We start from the raw sequence: 18,232 nt of genomic DNA, 5'->3' as shown, positions 1-18,232 counted from the left end.
CACTTTTTTTTTTTTATAAAAAAAAAGAATTTTCATCGCTTTCATCATTTCTACAGTACATTGTTGCACAGACATTTCGTGTTGCTTAGAATACATGTAAAATCAGTGGCATAAGAACCAAAAAATACAGATTTAAAAAAACTATTGTGTAAAGTAGTGGTTCCCAACTGATCCATTAATGGTGTTCAGATTGCTCCTTAGTCATTAGTTGAAGGTCCACCAATAAATGACCACATATTCAGTTTTATTTTACAAAATGTAAATAACACTTTGGCTTAGGAATAAAACATGCAACATGCAGAAATAAACAGATTCTCCCCTTCAAAATAAAAGTTCTGTGCTGGAAATTTACTGTACTCCAAAATAAAGTGTGTTTTTAACAAAACTGATGTGTTCATGAGTCACTTGTGGTCCATTCAGAATGGACCCGTAACCCACGTTTGGATGGCTACCCACCAGTTGGGAACCACTGGTATAAAGGACATAGTAATATTTCATGACTAGGAAGAATATCTATGCAACATATGACAATATTACTTATTTTGTGGCTTTAATTACTTGGTTTATCAGTCAGTGTTATAAAAGTCCAAAAAAAGATCCCAAATGGATACTTTCTCTTGTTTGTTTTTCTCTTGTTATTCATCTAGGACGATTTTTGCCTATCGGTGTAGATTTTGAAGGATAAGCAGGGTCTTTCTCAATATTTAGAGTGTGCATTTTTCCACAACAGTAAAAATATGAGTATGGTAGGGGACTTTTATTTTCAGAAAATTAAAAACTAAATTTACACCATAACTTTATACAGAAAAAAACTGAAATTGATGCTTTAAAATCCACCAGAATTGATTAAACAAATGCTTAAGATTTCCTGGTGGAGCACCCTAAAACCCAGTGTTCCTCCTGTTCAAATCAAACCTACGCCCTTTTCTTTGTACATTCTTTTAATTTTGCAGATTTAGGTGTTTTCCAGTGCTGTCTCCACTTTAAAAGTGTAAGTTTTTTTTCAAGCTGCAGCTCCATCTTCATGCCTGTGTTTTGTTTTTTTTTTTGCCTCCTATCAAATCACAGGTAGCAGAGTGCAGAAGGCTGGAACAATGCCAGATTCACCTGCGGATGTAAAAGCCCAACCCAGGTCCACCCCACCCACCATGCCTCCTCCACCCCCGGCGGTCAGCCAAGCAACCAATCGCACTGCTTCATTTACACCTGCTACCAGTAAATCAAGTAAGGACTCTTTCTTTATTGGACTATTTTCTAAGATGTATGACACCTTAAGTCATATATTGTTCAAAATATTAACCTAAATCTATGTAGTTGCACAAGTTGTTTAGGTTATGTGCTGTGAGATATGTGTCTTCTTTGACTTGAAGATGATCCTTTTGTGCTGAAGCGTCGTGTCAGCAAGCAGTTAACCAGGCAGGTGTGAGAAAAACAGTGAGCTGGTAGGCGGGCTGAGCCGTCGACCCATCACTGGAACAGCTCGAACTCTTCATTTCACAGTAAGCACTGGAAATGAGAGCCATCGTTATGTGAATTCATATCTACTTTGTTGCAAATCGCTGAGATGCATGTCTAAGCGTAGATTTTGTCATCTCTAGGTCAAATGCCAATTTGGCTTCCAGGTTAAAACAGCACTAAATCGAGGCAACGAGTGGTCTAGAGGTTAAGATGCATATCATCGACTGTGGTCACAATGTCCACGGTTTTATTCTGGTCAGAGACCTTTGTAATGTAATGTAATTCTCTGCCTCTTTCTTGATTTGTTTCCTGTCAATTCTCATCTATCAACTGCCTGAAAAAACTTTTAAAATTGTTTTAAATTTGCTTTGAAAGTAAAAGTCAAATTTACATATTCAGCAGCATGTCGCTGACTGTTACAGTGTGACCTGCTATGGGTTAAAAATTAATGATACACCCATTCATAAATTACACAAATGAATACACCTCTGCAACTGCAAGTCATAATGGATTACACGGTCATTTGTCCCTCTTAGATCACTGTCATGGACACTTTATATGCTTGTGCAAAGGGAAAGAAATTCCAAATATGTGTTTCTTCCCTGTTCTGGTGAACAAATGTTGGAGTGTCAGGTGTGTGTCTCTACAAGCATCTATCTGTGTGAGTATGTGTGTGTCTTTTGGTGTACAGAATGCCCTTGCTAGTGGGACAAGTGTCTTTGAGCGCATGTGTGAGTGCGGCTGTGGCATTGTGTGTGCATGTGTGTCTGCGTTGTTTACCAGCTGGTTGGAGCAGCGATGGTCAGGCCGTTGCGGTGTGTAGACTACTTTCTTCCCTATATAGCAATGACAGGCCATGTTGTTTCACCTGTTGTGGCGGGCGGTCAGCAGTGGAGCTCTCTCCTTGCACCTCTCCCTCTCTCTAAAACCAGAACACAAGTGCTGCCTGGCGGGATCACATGGGTTAGTCCATTTGTGTTCAGGGCCCTCAACCCACATGACTCTCAAGCGGCTGAGAGAAACCACGCAGGAACTATTGACCAACTAAACTGCGCATTTTCTTGTTTTTAAATATAAGTACAAGGTATAGTGTTACAGCCCACAATTGCTCTCTGCAGAGTTCTGTAAATACATTTTGAATCGATTAAGTTGCTCCAGCGGTTTTGAAACTAGAGTTTGGATTCTGTGCTCACTGTAAGGGCTTTCATATACTGTTAAAATAAAATGCAATCCATTAAATTACAGAAGTTTCATACACTGTCTCCTTAATCTGAGAGAAAACTATGTCACATTTTGTTACTACAATTCTACAATTTCATTTAGCAGACGCTTTTATCCAAAGCGACGTACAACACAAGCATCTACTGTTAGTTATTCACATGTAATGCATATAAATGTATGTTTAAAAAACTTACAAAAAATAGGAGTTAGAAAAAGAGCATCTAATAAAATAGCTTTTTTGATATTTAAATCAGATGTATGATTTTCATCTGGCTCGGATATGAAACAGGGTAAAAGTCAATCTTGTGAGCTATCTGTGAGTTTGTTTGTGCCAGCATTACGAGGAATATGGGAGTGATTATATATCTGTATGAACGCCGAGTCTATTCTGAACCTTAAAGCTGCAAATCTACTCTCAGCTGGTGGACATGTGTAACACCAGATTTAGCTACACACCTGCTATTGGAATAAAAGTAACACAGGCCACAGGACTATTTTTGGCACCTCTTTAACAAGTTCCTCTTATAGTTGTGTCCTAGTGAGTGAGTGAGGAGCTGGGTGGAATAGGCTGATACAGGGGGAGATGGAGGGGGTCAACTGGTACCAGTTGTGAGACAGCTGAAGTTACTGCAAACGCACACTCACAGCGCTCAGTCAAACTTGCACAACTAAAGTCACCATGTGCATCACATACTGCAGGCGTGGAGTCAAATTTAGGTCTATTATGTGCTTTACGTCTATTTAATCTAAACCACACACTTCTCTATCAGCAGCATAGAAATGCTTCTGTCCTTTTCAAGCCCCCAGATCTGTCAGATGCTCCCCAGGCTTCTCCAAAACTACTGACCCAGTTCACGTTGTCTCTTCCTTCTGTCTGTTTATCTGCAGTGCTGAATGGGAGCAGCCACTCTCCTACATCACTGAACGGTGCTCCTTCCACTCCCAACGGCTTCAGTAATGGGCCGGCCATGTCGTCGACGGCCTCGCTCTCCAACCAGCAGCTCCCGCCGGCTTGTGGTGCCCGGCAGCTCTGTAAACTGAAGCGCTTCCTGACCACGCTGCAGCAGTTTGGCAACGACATATCGCCAGAGATTGGGGAGAGAGTGCGCAGCCTTGTGCTTGGGCTGGTGGTAAGCTGTGATTGTATTCTTGTGGAATTAATATGATGATTTTTTCCAATGACTCTACTTAACATTTCATTGATTCAGCAGTTCTTTTTCCTCTAAGTTTGTGTCTACTTATTTGCTTAATGATAGCATACAGTAAATTCGTGCGTTAGTATTTTACATACTGTGAAAATATTTTAACAACTACTTTTATTTGTAAAAACAAGACAATAAGGACTATTTGTTTTCTTTACTGTAACTACTCATAAGTTGTCAAATAGACAAAAACAAGTGAAAAGAGAAGAGAAAAGAGAAAATTGGTTGGTGGTGGGGGGACCCATCAAGGAATGAAACATTGTCATTTTACAGAGTAAATGGGATAAACAGAGTGGTTACAGAGGCACGAGCATACTTCTGTGCCAATTTAAGAAGGACAGATTATACATGCATTACTGGAAAACAGGACGGTAAACTGTTTTGGTTAATCTAGAGGAATGATTGATGGGATATTAAAATTCTCAATAAATGGTCCTCAGTCGACCTAAAGATCTCATCAGTAGGTCCACTGAGAGATTTTTTTCTTAGATTAGGAATAAAATTGAAATGTACATATTGTAAATTTGTCTTATACAAAAATTGGATGCCCCTGAAGTCCTCAAAGTTGATGTATTTTAAAACACAGTAGGTTGTACACACAACATATTATAATGTTTACATAAGACATGGATCTTGTGTGAACAAAATAAGAAAATATCACCTGTTTCGGCTTTGCCGGCTCTGCAGGAGAGTGTTAAAAATGTTTGTCTCTTGTGTCCACTCTGTCTAACTCTCCCTATTTTCTTGGGCAGAATTCCACTCTCACCATCGAAGAGTTTCACTCCAAACTTCACGAGGCCACCAACTTCCCTCTGAGGCCATTCGTCATCCCCTTCCTGAAGGTAAATGCTTGTGCACAGATTTAATGTGAGATAAATCAAGCCTGATGTCTAAAACTGACATTCTCAGAGTTTACCGCTGCTGTCCATATGGCCTGTATTCAGGATGGTGTGTTTGTGTGTGTGTGTGTGTGTGTGTGTGTGTGTGTGTGTGTGTGTGTGTGTGTGTGTGTGTGTGTGTGTGTGTGTGTGTGTGTGTGTGTGTTTGTGTGTGTGTGTGTGTGTGTGTGTGCGCGCAGATACTCTGTGCTCCTTCATTTTCTGCCCCCATACAGAAAGGTTTCACGGAGAGTGGATACCTACAGTGTTTAAGAATTAATGTCCATTTTTGAATGTCGGTTAAAAGTATTGTGTGTGAGTGTGTCAGACCTCCTGGCGTGCGATGATCCTCCACATCTGGGACATTGCAGCAATGGCTGTGTTATATCAAGCAGACAGGTCTGAGAGAGCTATTTGACAGCGCTGACACACACACACACAATAGCTATACACATCAGCACACCCTGGAGAGAGAGAGAGAGGGAGACACATGGCAGAGGAAGGTGTCAGGGGACCTGTCTTATCTCATCCAGTCTCTTCATCTATCACTTTCTCTTTTCTCTCTCTCCATAATCTGGCATTATTTCACTTTCACCCCATCTATCCATTGTTCCACTATGAGTTTCATGCTCACCTCTCGTCCACTTAACGCTCTTACATTTGCATCGGCTCAGTAAATCTATATCCTTCCTACAACAGTTTATTTCATTCCTAATCCAGAGATGTCTGTCTCTCCTCTCTTTTACATTTAAGGCAAACCTGCCCCTGCTGCAGAGAGAGCTGCTTCATTGTGCCAGGTTGGCCAAGCAGACTCCAGCTCAGTATCTGGCCCAACACGAGCAGCTTCTCTTGGACGCCAACGCCAGCTCACCCCTCGACTCCTCCGAGATCATGCTGGAGATGAACGAGCACGGCAAGAGAAGGACCCCTGACAGGTAGCATATCTCCATTAAACACGAGAAAACATATACAGACAGACTTTAGGGGCCGCCTTCATTGGCAGACTCACACACACACGCTGTTATATATGAATTATTTCAGGGTATTTCAGAATGCCAAGCGACAAGGGGAGGCTATAAATCCTCTGTGCGGGAGGCGGAAGTCTGGACAGCCCCGATGCCAGGCTGGCTGTGCCAGCTGTCTGGGAGGGAGGGGTGAGATAAATGCACTGTAGGAAAAGAAAGAGAGCGTCTGAGAAGCAAAAGAGAGAGGGACAGAGAGGAGAAGAGGGGGTGAAGTACAGTAAATGTCCTCAGCACAACCCAAAGACAAAAAGAAAGACCAACAGTGAGCTATGGTTTGAAATTGTCCCACATTTCTCCCCAGTGGTCTGCTTTGTTCAGCTAAGAAGATGACAGAATTAGCTGGCATTTCCCTTTTCTGCCTCCCTTTCTTCTCTTATTGGCAGCGTCCGTCTTTTGTGATCACTTCTTCACCTCGCTTCCCTCTCTCTCTCTCTCTCACTCTCTCCGACTGCCTGACCTGCGGGCTCCCAGCAGCTGTCCATATGTCAGCGATGTGTCCAGATGGTGATGTGCTGACCGTAACACTGAGCACATCCTGAGCGGGGTGTGGGGAGGTGGGCGGTGGTGGTTGCGGATGGGACTAGGGGTTGGAGCTGAACGTGCAATCCCACTGTAATCCGCACACCTCCGCCTCCTGACCTGTGGCTTATACACAGCAGGAGGGGCTAGCTGGAGGAGGGGGAGGTTGGTTCAGGCTGGGGCAGGGCCTACGTCGCGCCAGCTGTTCCTCTGAGTTGTCAGATACTGGAGTTAGGCATGTGTATGAGTAGAGCCGACTTAAACAAATATATAACCTCACACATAAACACACATCATCTACATGGACAGCGTTATATTTATTCCCCTTTGATCTGAGGGATGATAAAGAGTGATTTGCATCCGAATGCCCGGCTGTTGCCATCCAGCTAAACAGATTAATATCAACACTCCCATTTTAACTGTCCAGATGGCTGGAAAACGCAACCTCTCTCTCTCTCTCTCTCTCTCTCTGTCTCTCTCTCTCACACACGCACACACACACACACGCACTCACTTAAAGTGCACAGACACAAATGAGTGTCACTAAACATCTGCCAAACACACAGCATCCAGCCCATATTGCCCCTTAAGCCCGAGAGCAGGGTGGGAGGGAGAGGGAGAAATATTTGCAATCTAAGAGTCGGCTGAGGGATATATACAGATTAAGCGCTTGAGACGCCGAGTGTACAGTTGGACTTGGCTTGGTTTGATACATATGGTGTACAGCTGTGCGAAAGCTTTGGTGGAACACTGTCACACTGTAACTGAACAACAACCAGCTCTCAGCAGCGATACATGTGCGTGAGTGCGTGTGTTTACATGCACAATGTGGACGTTGTTGAAAAACAAGTTTGTGTTCCTCGCTAGAAACTTTTCAAACAGGTATGGTCCACAATACTAATGTAATCTTTGAATATAAACTGTTATGACAATTTGTTGTAAACACAGACACAACAATCAGATATCGTAGAATAAATCACATCTTTCTATGTGTTTTGCATGTTTTTACAGTAGGCAATTTTTTTGCCCCTTCATCTGATTTTCAGGGCATTCGGTTCTTTGCCGGGGCATGTTTTCCTGAGCTATGAAGTAATACACTGGCACTGCATATTTAGCCTGGCAAAGCCACCCCACAGTTTTTGCATTACTCATTGTGGTCTGGCGAGGCCATTGATGGACTAGCTGGAGAATGATTAAGTCAGCCGCACAAGCTATCCCTTCAGACATAACGTGGTGTCAAAAATCTGTTTCTGAGTAAAACTGAGTTAAGAAATGAGCGATGTCGTGGCAAAGTTTTTGTAAATGAGGACAGTCATGTGAGCATCAAAACAATTTCTGAGTCATCCAGAGTTTATCTGAAGCAGCTGAATCGATTCTTGGGTGGACATTTGTGGAAAAATGGTGAATGTGGTTGTGGAAATAGAGCTTATGAAATGTTTTGCTGTGCAAGGACATTGCATATTTGTGAATAAACACTGGATTGAACAACAAAGATGCGTTTTGTTGTGTATCATAATATACCACACATCCCACTGCTGGAAAAATGCTGCAGGCCTTAGTCTGTATCCAGACTTTTTAGCTCTTATCCCATGTTCTTAAATTCTGGATATGTCATATGTTTGTCAGCACAGTAGTGTGGTTGGACGCTACTTGTTTTTAATAACTGTCACAAAATACTGTACATATTATAGTCACTATATTAAAAAGTATCTTGGTAAGCCATGCTAAATACCATGTAATATTTTTGATTATTTCAACATTCGGTCATGTTTGACTGACTCCCCTGTCCTCCTCTACAGGACCAAAGACAGCTCAGAGAGAGATGGGTTGCACCCAGAGCACATGGCTAAAAGGCCCTGCACCATCAGCCCCAGTCAACGCTTTAGCCCCAGCACAGGTCTCCCTGCTCATCCGCCTCCCAACGGCCTCACCACGCACCCTCCCAACGGCCTGCCCCACCCACCAAACCCCCAAGTGGGACCCCAACACTATCGCTTAGAAGACATGGCCCTGGCACACCAATACAGAGACGCTTACAGACATAATGAGCACCGTGACGCCCGAGACAGGCACCGGCAGACAGGTAGGACAGCTGCAGTCACGGGGTCAGATACATCTATAGTTATATGGTGTATATGTAAGTGGGGTGTATGCAGAGAACAAAGGCCAGTTGTCAGTCCTGTGTGATAATCCTTATGGCAGTGTGTCTATATAAAGACCACATCCATACATGCCTATATGCTCCAACTGTGGCCACCATATATGACTCCCGCCTGCTTTCCCAAAAGGAAAGAGATGAATTCTCAGCCAAAGTGTCTCACTGATTAGACACGAGGCTACAGCACAGGCACATTAGAGCGTGCCACCAGTCATTTTGTCTGAAATAAACCTTTGATAATTAACTGGATGATTGCAGTAATAAAATACAAAACATTAAAATTAGTACTAAGATGATAATAAAAAAAAGAGAAGGGAAATATCCATCCCAACAACTACAAGAACTGTCATCCACCCCACAGACACAAACTATAAACATGGACATACACATGCAAAGCAACTAATAGTAAGTGAACTGAAATAGCCTTTTAGTCGTGAATCTGAGCAAAGTTTATGCAGCTACCCTCAGATGTTTTGCATCCATTAATAAATGTAAACTGAAAAACTGTGTGTATTTACAAAGAAAGAAATGTGCATACACATTCTTTAGGTCAGATTTATAAAGCGGCAAGTATGCTTGAGTTTGTTTTATAAATCCCAATCATCGTGGAGCTGAGTGCACATACACAAGCTTCAATTCCACCCACGGTTTGCCATAAATAGATGTAGAAACACCTTTAAACATCTGTTTGCATATCGACACGCTCCAACAAAGCACAGCTGTAACTTTTTGTATTGTCCGTATCACTATTTAATCATGTTTCTGCAAAGCGTCAGCATGTTAACATCTCAAACATTATGATTATTGACGGTCAGAAGGATGATCAATGATTGGAACTGACTTTACAAAATGCAACTCAATTCATGATCGAATTAAACAAATATTAACAGGGAGATTATGGCTCAAATATAAATAAAAAGAAAGAAACATTCTAAATAATTCAATTAAAGTTTATAAATGTACCTTTGATTGACATTTCACAGAATGCTGTGCAGCAGGCAAAAATTCTAGCAAGACCAATGTAGTTTGCAAACAACCTGAAAATAATGTTTTATTATAAGATTATATCTCTCACCTTAATGTTACCTTCAGCTATCTTAGCCAAAACCATATGTAAACTTGGTCAAAAGGATGCGTGAGGTATGCATGGTTTTTGTGTGTATGTATTGTTTATAAGTCTTGTCCCTGCATATTATTTTAAGTAAAGGGTAAAAAAGCATCACCTGACCTACCTGTTCACAGGGAGTTAAGTATCCATCCTGGACTAGAGGAGTATTTTGCTGCTTGGAGTCAGTCATACAGTGTACCTACTGTATATGTGCTGAATCTGGACCATCTGTTTGTCTTTTAGCAGTGCATGGAGCCCGCCAAGAAGAGGTGATCGACCACCGTCTTACAGATCGAGAGTGGGCAGAGGAATGGAAGCACCTAGATAATGTACGTATAAGCATGGTGGCCATGTTTATGCAAGAAATTAGTAAAAGGTGACAAATGAATTACCTAAAAATTTGTTTTAAACAAGAGAGGAGGATTATTAGAAAATTATATATATATGTATATAATTTTTTAGCACTTTTTTAATGTAATTTTCTTGTTTGTTTTCATGTTTTATTTTTTTGTGTGCTTATTTTCAGGTTATTCTCTTGTAACTTTTTCTTTTCTTTTTTTTTGCCAATTTTTGGGCCATGTCTTGTTAAGTTGATGTTGCCGTCTCCCCGTGTTTTTGAAAGAAATCAAATCAATTTGCTAAGGTTTTATAGGGTTAATGTCAACCAGCTATTCATTCATAAACATCATGAAGCGGTGAAAAAAAAGACCTAAGATGCCAACAGGCTATTAATGTTAATGTTAGCAGGACAGGAACTGCTGACGGACAGAAATGCTTCTGCCCCATCTGAGTGTGCATTTGACGGACAGCTGACCATAGAAGGGCTGTGTCAGTGTGGTGAATTAACAACAGACAGACACCTATCAGGCTTCCTGGCATCCAACTCCATGAAGACAAAATCATGTTCAATAGACACACACACACAAACACAAACACACAAACAGAAACAGGGCCCCAGATGGAGCTCAGGACCCAGCAGAGCGCAGCTCCAGCTGGGGAGAGCAGCTGAGACAAGAGCTGCAGTCATGGAGAGAACCGGCCAGGCCTGGACCCCTGCCAAATTAGAAACACTTCACTGAAATAAATATAGCTAACTCAGAGGGGAGGGAGGGAGCGGAGAGAGACAGAGGAAAGGAGGCAGACACACAGAGAGGGAAAGATGAATGGGAATAATGATATGGATTGAATGTCAGCCATGCTAAACCCATTTAGCAGGCCAGGCCGGGTCTGGAAAACACAGGGCACCGTGGAAAAAAAGTGACACTGTTTACAACGGAGGGGGGGAAGGAGAGAAAAGAGAGGAAATCTGTTGAGTTGGCAGGGAACGGAGCAGAAGGGTGGAAGGAATTGGCTCAACTTTTTCATCAGCAGTCCAGCTGTTACATTATCGTTGTTGTAATGCTCTTAGACATTGAAATTCACTGACGAGCACACAATCCATGAACAGATAGCAGAGACGGGAATCACAGACAAACAAGCGTGTCTGCTAGGTGGTATGTGTTTTGTGACGGATTAAAATAGTGTCTAGATTTACAGCTTTATTTACTCCAGAATGAACTCTTTCCTTTTAAAGTGGCTTTGTTGCTATGACCCGTGGAGTTGTTTATAAATGTATCAAAACTCTACTACATGATGAAGTTTTAGCTGTTTTCCTTTAGTTCTGGGTATGTGTTTGGGAGATAGATTTGCATTTTTGTAGAGCACTATTGGACTTCTTCTGTTAACCCTTTGAAAGCTGGTGCAACATCACTTTTCTTACGCTGCTTTCAGACACCGTTCACAATTATTTAAGCCTTTGAGTTCATTGTTGTTGTTTTTTTGGGGGTTTTTTTAAATGGGAAACAAGGCAGTGAGGCAAATGGCAAGACATTAGTTGATTTAGAAAATAATTTCAAAAGGTTATTGGAAAATGTCTATGAGAAAAAGAAAACAGAAAAACTAGACAAAAGCTATACTTATAATTTTCATGATTAAATATTTAACATTATGTTACAGAATTATTATACATTTTAGGCATCTTTTCCAGCTCATATCCTTGTTTTAATCAGGTTTGTTGTTGTTGCTTTGTAAATTTTTTTAATCAAATTTTTAGGTAATTTTCTTGTACTTTTTACTCAGTTTTGGGGGGTAATTTCTTCTTAAACTGCGCATTGCCTTCTATTTGATGTTTTTGAAGGAAATCAAGGCAATTTGCTCAGGGTTCAAGGGTCTAATTTATCACGATAAGTAAATGTTCTAATTCCTCCTCGATCCTGTCCCGCTGCAGCTCCTGAACTGCATCATGGACATGGTGGAGAAGACGCGCCGCTCTCTGACGGTGCTGCGCCGCTGCCAGGAGGCCGACCGCGAGGAGATGAATCACTGGATTCGGCGCTACAGCGACGTGGAGGAGATGAAAAAAGGTGGGAGCAACGGACAGCACTGCCTTCCTCCTCCTCCTCCTCCTCCTCTTCCTCCTCCTACTCCTCTCCACAACTCCTCCTCCAACACAGCTAGCAGCAGCGAGTCACTGCCCATAGGAACTTCCTCGGCTGCTGAAAGGCAGACAGGCAGACAGACAGGTAGACGAACACACACAGGGTCTGAATGGCAAAGCAAAACACTCACAGCAAGGTAGGGCTTATTTAAAGTGCTGAAAATTCCTCAAAAAAATATCTCAATTAAGACATAAAAAGTCAGTTAGGTTATCATATTTTCTGAAAATTTCACAATTTTTAGCTCATACATATCTAGTTGCATCATCCGGGAACCAGCTGATTGCATCCTAATGCTGCCGGCATGTTCATTCATAATTAAGATTTGTATTCACTTCTTACTGTCTTAGTCCAATTCCTTCTGAGAAATGGTTGAAAAAGTTGTTGACAGCTCATTCACTGATGTTGCCACACACATCTCTATAAACAAATATTTGCAGAAACTGTAGGCAATCGGACAAGGTTTGGTTTTGGAAGCATTCTGGTTTCCGTGTGTAGTCTGAGTAGTATCAACCAATCCCATTTGAGTGGCAGGTAAACAGCCTGTGTAGAGAGGTGGAACACACTGGCCGAAATGCCAAAAACCCATCAGCTTTATTCTAAAAATGAGTTAGATTTATATTACCTTTTTGTATCTGCATTCAAATTCAGATATCTGTTCATAAAGATTAGCTGAAATGAGCACGTAAGAGGAAGTCAAAAGTTTAATTACTTTAGATTCAACTTGACAAAATCAAAAATAGTTTTGCAACTGGACTTTGACTTTAACACCAATGACTCCTGACTTCACTTGGATTTAAGCAATTTGACTTGAAAATAATTGACACCTTTCCTCAAGACCAGAGATTAAAAAGTGTGTAATTTATGAAGTGTGCCACAAATTAATTATTTCCTGAATCAACTAATGCTGTTTATTCCCAAAAAGTCAAATCTTAAATCCTCAGATGATCCACTTTGTTGAACCAGTCAGACAGCATACAGTCAAATCACAGAAGAGAAACATGAAAAACTAAAGTTTTGTTGCTGAGCGCCAGTAGGGAAAAAAATGACATCAAAGATAACTGCATACAAAAACTATGCGGCAGTCAACAAAATAGAATTGTACTATGCAAAACATGTGGGTCAAAAATTACAGATGGAGATGCAATCATAATTTTTGAAAATTGAATGTATTATTACTCTGATGCTATTGCTCTGATTCAGGACTTATGATAATAGCTTTGTTTATATAGCACCTTTATAAACAGAGTTCACAAAGTGCTTTGAAAAACAAAGCAAAGCTGAGGCAAGATACCTCAAAGGCAATATAAGACAGAAGCCAAACAATAATGCTGAACTAAGGCCAGACAGAAATTAAGGTACAATTAAACAAAAGATCAGACGCAAGAACACTTTAAAAAATGACAGATGATAATGAGGTAGAGATAAAGATTTTTTTTTTTTAATTAATACATACGTATACTTGTCTGTGTTGAGTTGGAAGTAACTTGTAACTTGCAAAACAATGACTTGTTCCCACCTCTGGTGTGTTACTGAGTGTGTGCCTGCTTGTGTGTTACAGAGATCCACAGAGACTTCTTACACAGGCCTCCCTCAGGATACCTGCCAGAAGAAATCTGGAGGAAAGCTGGTAAGACCCAGGCATCCTCTTCTCTCTATTGTCTTCATGATTGACCTCACACAGACTAACACAACACACATACACACACATCATCAGTCTTCACGGCCCTCACCCTGGCCACAGAGACAGACAGAGCAGAGGCCTTACAGCCGCAGGTTCATCAGGGCAGAGGATTGGAGGCCCTCTGTGTCATTAGGGCTAAATGCCCTCCATCTGTCACCACTATGAAAGGCCACTGCAGTTAAAGCTGCAGTGAAAATGCAGTCACCTGGCCCAAGGCAGGCCGCAGCAGCACAGGTCGGAGCTTAACTGGCCTCCATAGACCTGACAAACACACACTCTCAAGATTTTATACCTTTTTTCATTGCGATTGTTTTCTAGCCTCATGCACAGTACACAAACTTATTACTGAAGTGAATCAAATACAGACATTTAGACAAAAGAATCTCTTTTATTTTGGCTCAGTGTGTGGCCAAAGGGAAGCAGGTGGGAGTGTTGCATGGCATGGGCCTTCTTGTATACTGCATGTTAGATAAAGCCCATCCCAGGAGTCATCTGGCTCCGCCCTTGTTCCGCCCCAGTCCCAGCACTATTATGTTGCAGTCATAGTCCAATACCCTGCGGAGGAAAGATGCTGCTGCTGTTGGCAAAACACTGTGCTGCATTTTCACCAGCAGGAAAAAAAGCTCTTTTAATTGCAGTTGTTTTTCATACAGGTACTACAAGCATCCCGCTCTCCCCAGCACTAAAGCACCTCCAAAACAGGCAGGGTGAGTAACATATCTCACTCCCAACATCTCACCTCTAATACGTGTGTCTATATGTGTGTGTGTGTGTGTGTGTCACCTCTGTTTCAGCAGCCAGGTACTCTGCCTGATGTAGCTGCAGCACCTCTTGCCTTTAATTAAAACCAGACACGTATTCTCTGGTCTGGTTCAGGTTGAGAGACTGCAGTGCTTTTGAAAAAATAAGATCTGAAGTGTGAAAAAGCAGACAGAAATAACACGTCTCAGGGACTTGCCAAATCCCTGTGGAATTAAAACGTTAATATTGCTGTCCCCGTGTTTTCCATTAAGTGCTAATTGCCCCAGCATCTGCTATGCAGTCTCCTTGATAAGAATTAATTAAATTTGCAAACTAATCTTAGTGGTGCATGCATTAGGCCAGATAATTGAGAAGCTCGGGATAATGCAGATAGTGTTTTGCAAAGGAGAGAAGAAAGAGGAGGAGGAGGAGGGGTGTAAGAAGAAGAAGAAAAAATAGCTGAAATGAAGGATAAAGGTAGAGGAGGTTGAAGCAAAGCATTAAGGCATGTGTCTGAGTGTGACTTTATGTTGACAGGATTGACAGAATGCTAACTTTTTAGCATATGAGCACGAGAATTAAGCTCAGACTTGCACACACAGACACAGCCATGTGCATAAACACAGCAAAGCGCTGGATAAGGTTCCCGCCCGTTGCCTATCTTTTTGCACAGTAGTTTGAAACAAGTGGAGTGGAGCGGGGAGGAAAAGTGACAGTTATTTATGAGTTCTTTCTCAAACAAACATTGACCGGAGGAAGCAGGGAGCAGTAGAGAGAGCCAAATCACTTCCTACCTGGTTGGCCTGACACACCCGAGAGCCTCTTGTCATTTAGTGCATCTACTTGGCACATCTGGAGGAGTCGGAGAACGAGGGAAAAATACACATTCATCTTTAAAAATGTTTCTGTGTTTGAAGGCAGAAGAAAATAATCTTTTAGAGGAACTGATTAGCATTTGATTAATAAAAAGTGTATATCTGGAAACCTCAGGTGTTTAACCCTTTGAAACCTGGAACGACATACATTTTCTTGTGCTGCGTTCAGGTGCCCTTCACATGCATTGAACCTGGAGTGAATTGGTTTGATTTTTTTTTAAGAAACACGCTAAAAAGACAATGAGCTACTTGGCAAGAAATGCCCAATACATTATAAGAAATTAGTAAAGAAAATTACCTGAAAATTGGTTTTAACAGAGAAGAGAGGGATACATTATTGGAGGATAATAATACAAATAGCAAAAAATCCAGAAAACTATATTATACATATATACTGTAAATATTTCAGGTAGTTTTTTTTGGAACTTGGAACATCTTCCTATGTTTTTGAAAGAAGCCAATTCAGATTTCAAAGGGTTAAAGCTCTACGAGAACTCATGTAAAGTACATTTGTTGTGCACCGTGAGGCCAATAATGAAAGATGGCAAAATGTAATCACTCCTGCCTCTCACTGAGAGGAGACTGCGGGAAGTTTCTATTTTAGACTGCCATCTGGAAAGGAGTCTACACACCTGCCTGTTGTAAAAACACAGCCTCCTCACTCATACAGTTCAGCTTCTGCTGCAAGAACACAAGGCCCCATGATAAAATCTACATGGTAGGAAGCCCTGCAGTGGGGATATGCATGCCCACCGGTGGGAAAATTATTCATTCTTCTCTGTAAACTAACAAATTCTATTAAAATGATTCTTATGACAAGATGACAGTCATGCAAACAGGGAATCCCTGGATGTTGTTTGAACAGCCAAGTCAGTGACAAAACTTTGGAGACATCTGCTGTTGTCAGCGCTGGGAATTATTGTGGCCAGACGTGTTTGAATTAATTATTGAAGTCTGGCTGTTTCCCTTTTCTGACAGAAAGTTTTAAATCTTGGATGATGTACATCTGTTCGCTGAGATGCAACAAGATGGCAGCTTAAAGAGCCTCAATAAAGGATGACAGAGCAGGCAGGATGGGACGATGGTCACAAGCTCTAACACCTCTCTCTTCTTCTCCCTCTCAGAGGAGGCAGTGAATGAGGTGAAGCGACAGGCGATGTCAGAGCTGCAGAAGGCGGTGTCGGATGCTGAGAGGAAAGCTCACGAGATGATTTCAGCCGAACGCTCTAAAATGGAGAGGGCGCTGGCCGAAGCAAAGCGGCAAGCCTCTGAGGACGCACTAACAGTCATTAACCAGCAGGAGGACTCCAGTGAAGTGAGTACCACAGACCCCTCACTCACATTTCACCTCATTCTCATCTCACTTGTTCTCTAATTTCTCACTTGTTCTCTAATTTCTCACTCGCTCTAAAATGCTACTTTGCTACATCCATTACCCCTCACGTTGTTCCCCTCATACTCTTAAGTCAGTGCTTCCCAATACTTTTGAAGGGACTCCTTTCCTATCATTACGTTCACTGACGACCCCTGACTAAGTGACATAGTGTATGGCCATACAGAAAAACAGATAAACTCAACAATTACCCCAAAAAGTGAATGCGACAAAAACAGGAAGTTGATGTGGATGAATTCAGAGCAGATTATTTCCTGTGAATATTGCATCAGGGATGAGTTTTCCTGAGGTTTTTATATGATTCTGTCTCTTTGTGTTTTTTTTGTCCTGTCCTTTTGTTATTTCTTACAATCATATATACTCAGTAGGTTTCACTTTTGATAAATTCAGTGTTTTCTTCTCTCTGACTATTTTTTAAGCTCTTCTTTAGCTCTTGTTATAACCAGTTTTGGATAAAGTACCTGAATGACATATTTGAGTAGAAATTTTTTTACCAGAAAATTACTTTGGTAGAATTTAAAGTCACCTAGTAGTAGAATGTAGTTTATTTCTTTGTAATATACACCACCTTAAAAATGAAGCATACATTACACCAGAAGGAAAACATCCTTTTTTGGAACTAATTGGATTTAAAGAACAAATCCAGTTTTTCTGTCACTCCCATTCCTTCATTCATCCATCCATCCCCTCCTCTCTTCCTCTCCTCTTTCCCTGTTATTGTAGGAAATAACTAAAATGCTCAGGGGGAATATAGAAGAGCAGAAGTTGACAGAAATATATAAACTATAAATGTAAAAAGTTAAGTGCAGATACTCTCCAAAAAAATAAATTAAGTACTAAAACTAAGTACAGAGTATTATTACTTTGTTAAATCCATACTGTCTTAACGTAGGACAAGTCTGTTTATTTATGAATATAGCTTGTGTTTAATATTCACCGTGCCCTTATCCTGTCAGATTTTTTAGTTTATAGTTTAGAGTAATAATTTTAACTTTTTAATAACAACTTCATTTAGTTTATTCACAAAAATACATAAATACTCAGATAGGCCTATTGTATACAATTTTCAATTATTATCAATTTATCAAGTTTTTTTTTTTTTACACTCGTTATAATCAAGAAGGCCTTGCGACCCCATGTGAAGCTTTGGCGACCCCTGGAGGGCCTCAGGACCTCCAGGCTGGGAATCGCCACTCTAAGTTATCCCATGTTGTGTAATCCACACAGCTGGCTGCTCTTGGTTTGCTGCTGCACCATGTTGTCATCATTATTGCAGAAGCAGTCCAGTTGTCTGTGTAAATAAAAGCAGACAGACCCAGATGGTTGGAGCAGAGTGCCAGGCTGAGGCCATTACGGAGCAGTTGACCACCACCTGCTGGTTACACAAACCAGTGGCGTTGGACCAAGACCTAAAAGCCTTAAAAATGAAATCCCCATGCAAAGAGAGAGAGAGAAAAAGAGGATCTGACAGATAAACTTTATCGTAAAATGAATGA

The 18,232-nt window shown here is 41.2% G+C and overlaps 1 protein-coding gene across 8 annotated transcripts in view; it reads left to right on the top strand.

Moving 5' to 3' along the window:
- Window positions 1-18,232, top strand: part of cbfa2t3 (CBFA2/RUNX1 partner transcriptional co-repressor 3) — a 52,040-nt gene that overhangs the window by 27,388 nt on the left and 6,420 nt on the right. For 4 of the 8 annotated variants that reach the window (XM_088076730.1, XM_088076727.1, XM_042493451.2 and 1 more), the window contains 10 exons: window positions 1,069-1,224; window positions 3,568-3,809; window positions 4,634-4,723; window positions 5,513-5,694; window positions 8,103-8,386; window positions 9,813-9,898; window positions 11,836-12,130; window positions 13,605-13,673; window positions 14,381-14,434; window positions 16,468-16,658. In XM_088076730.1, the coding sequence (XP_087932856.1) occupies window positions 1,069-1,224; window positions 3,568-3,809; window positions 4,634-4,723; window positions 5,513-5,694; window positions 8,103-8,386; window positions 9,813-9,898; window positions 11,836-12,130; window positions 13,605-13,673; window positions 14,381-14,434; window positions 16,468-16,658 (1,649 nt within the window). Of the gene's footprint in view, window positions 1-1,068; window positions 1,225-1,370; window positions 1,500-3,567; window positions 3,810-4,633; window positions 4,724-5,512; window positions 5,695-8,102; window positions 8,387-9,812; window positions 9,899-11,835; window positions 12,131-13,604; window positions 13,674-14,380; window positions 14,435-16,467; window positions 16,659-18,232 lie in introns of those variants that run through there. The other 4 variants (XM_088076756.1, XM_088076739.1, XM_042493459.2 and 1 more) reach the window with 4 other exon arrangements.

Source organism: Plectropomus leopardus, chromosome 1, assembly GCF_026936395.1.
Source record: "Plectropomus leopardus strain MGB_pleo_1.0 chromosome 1, ASM2693639v1, whole genome shotgun sequence".
NCBI classification, from domain to species: domain Eukaryota; kingdom Metazoa; phylum Chordata; class Actinopteri; order Perciformes; family Serranidae; genus Plectropomus; species Plectropomus leopardus.
The sequence above is the reverse complement of the archived record's forward strand: the minus strand, read 5'-3'. Positions and strand labels throughout refer to the sequence as shown.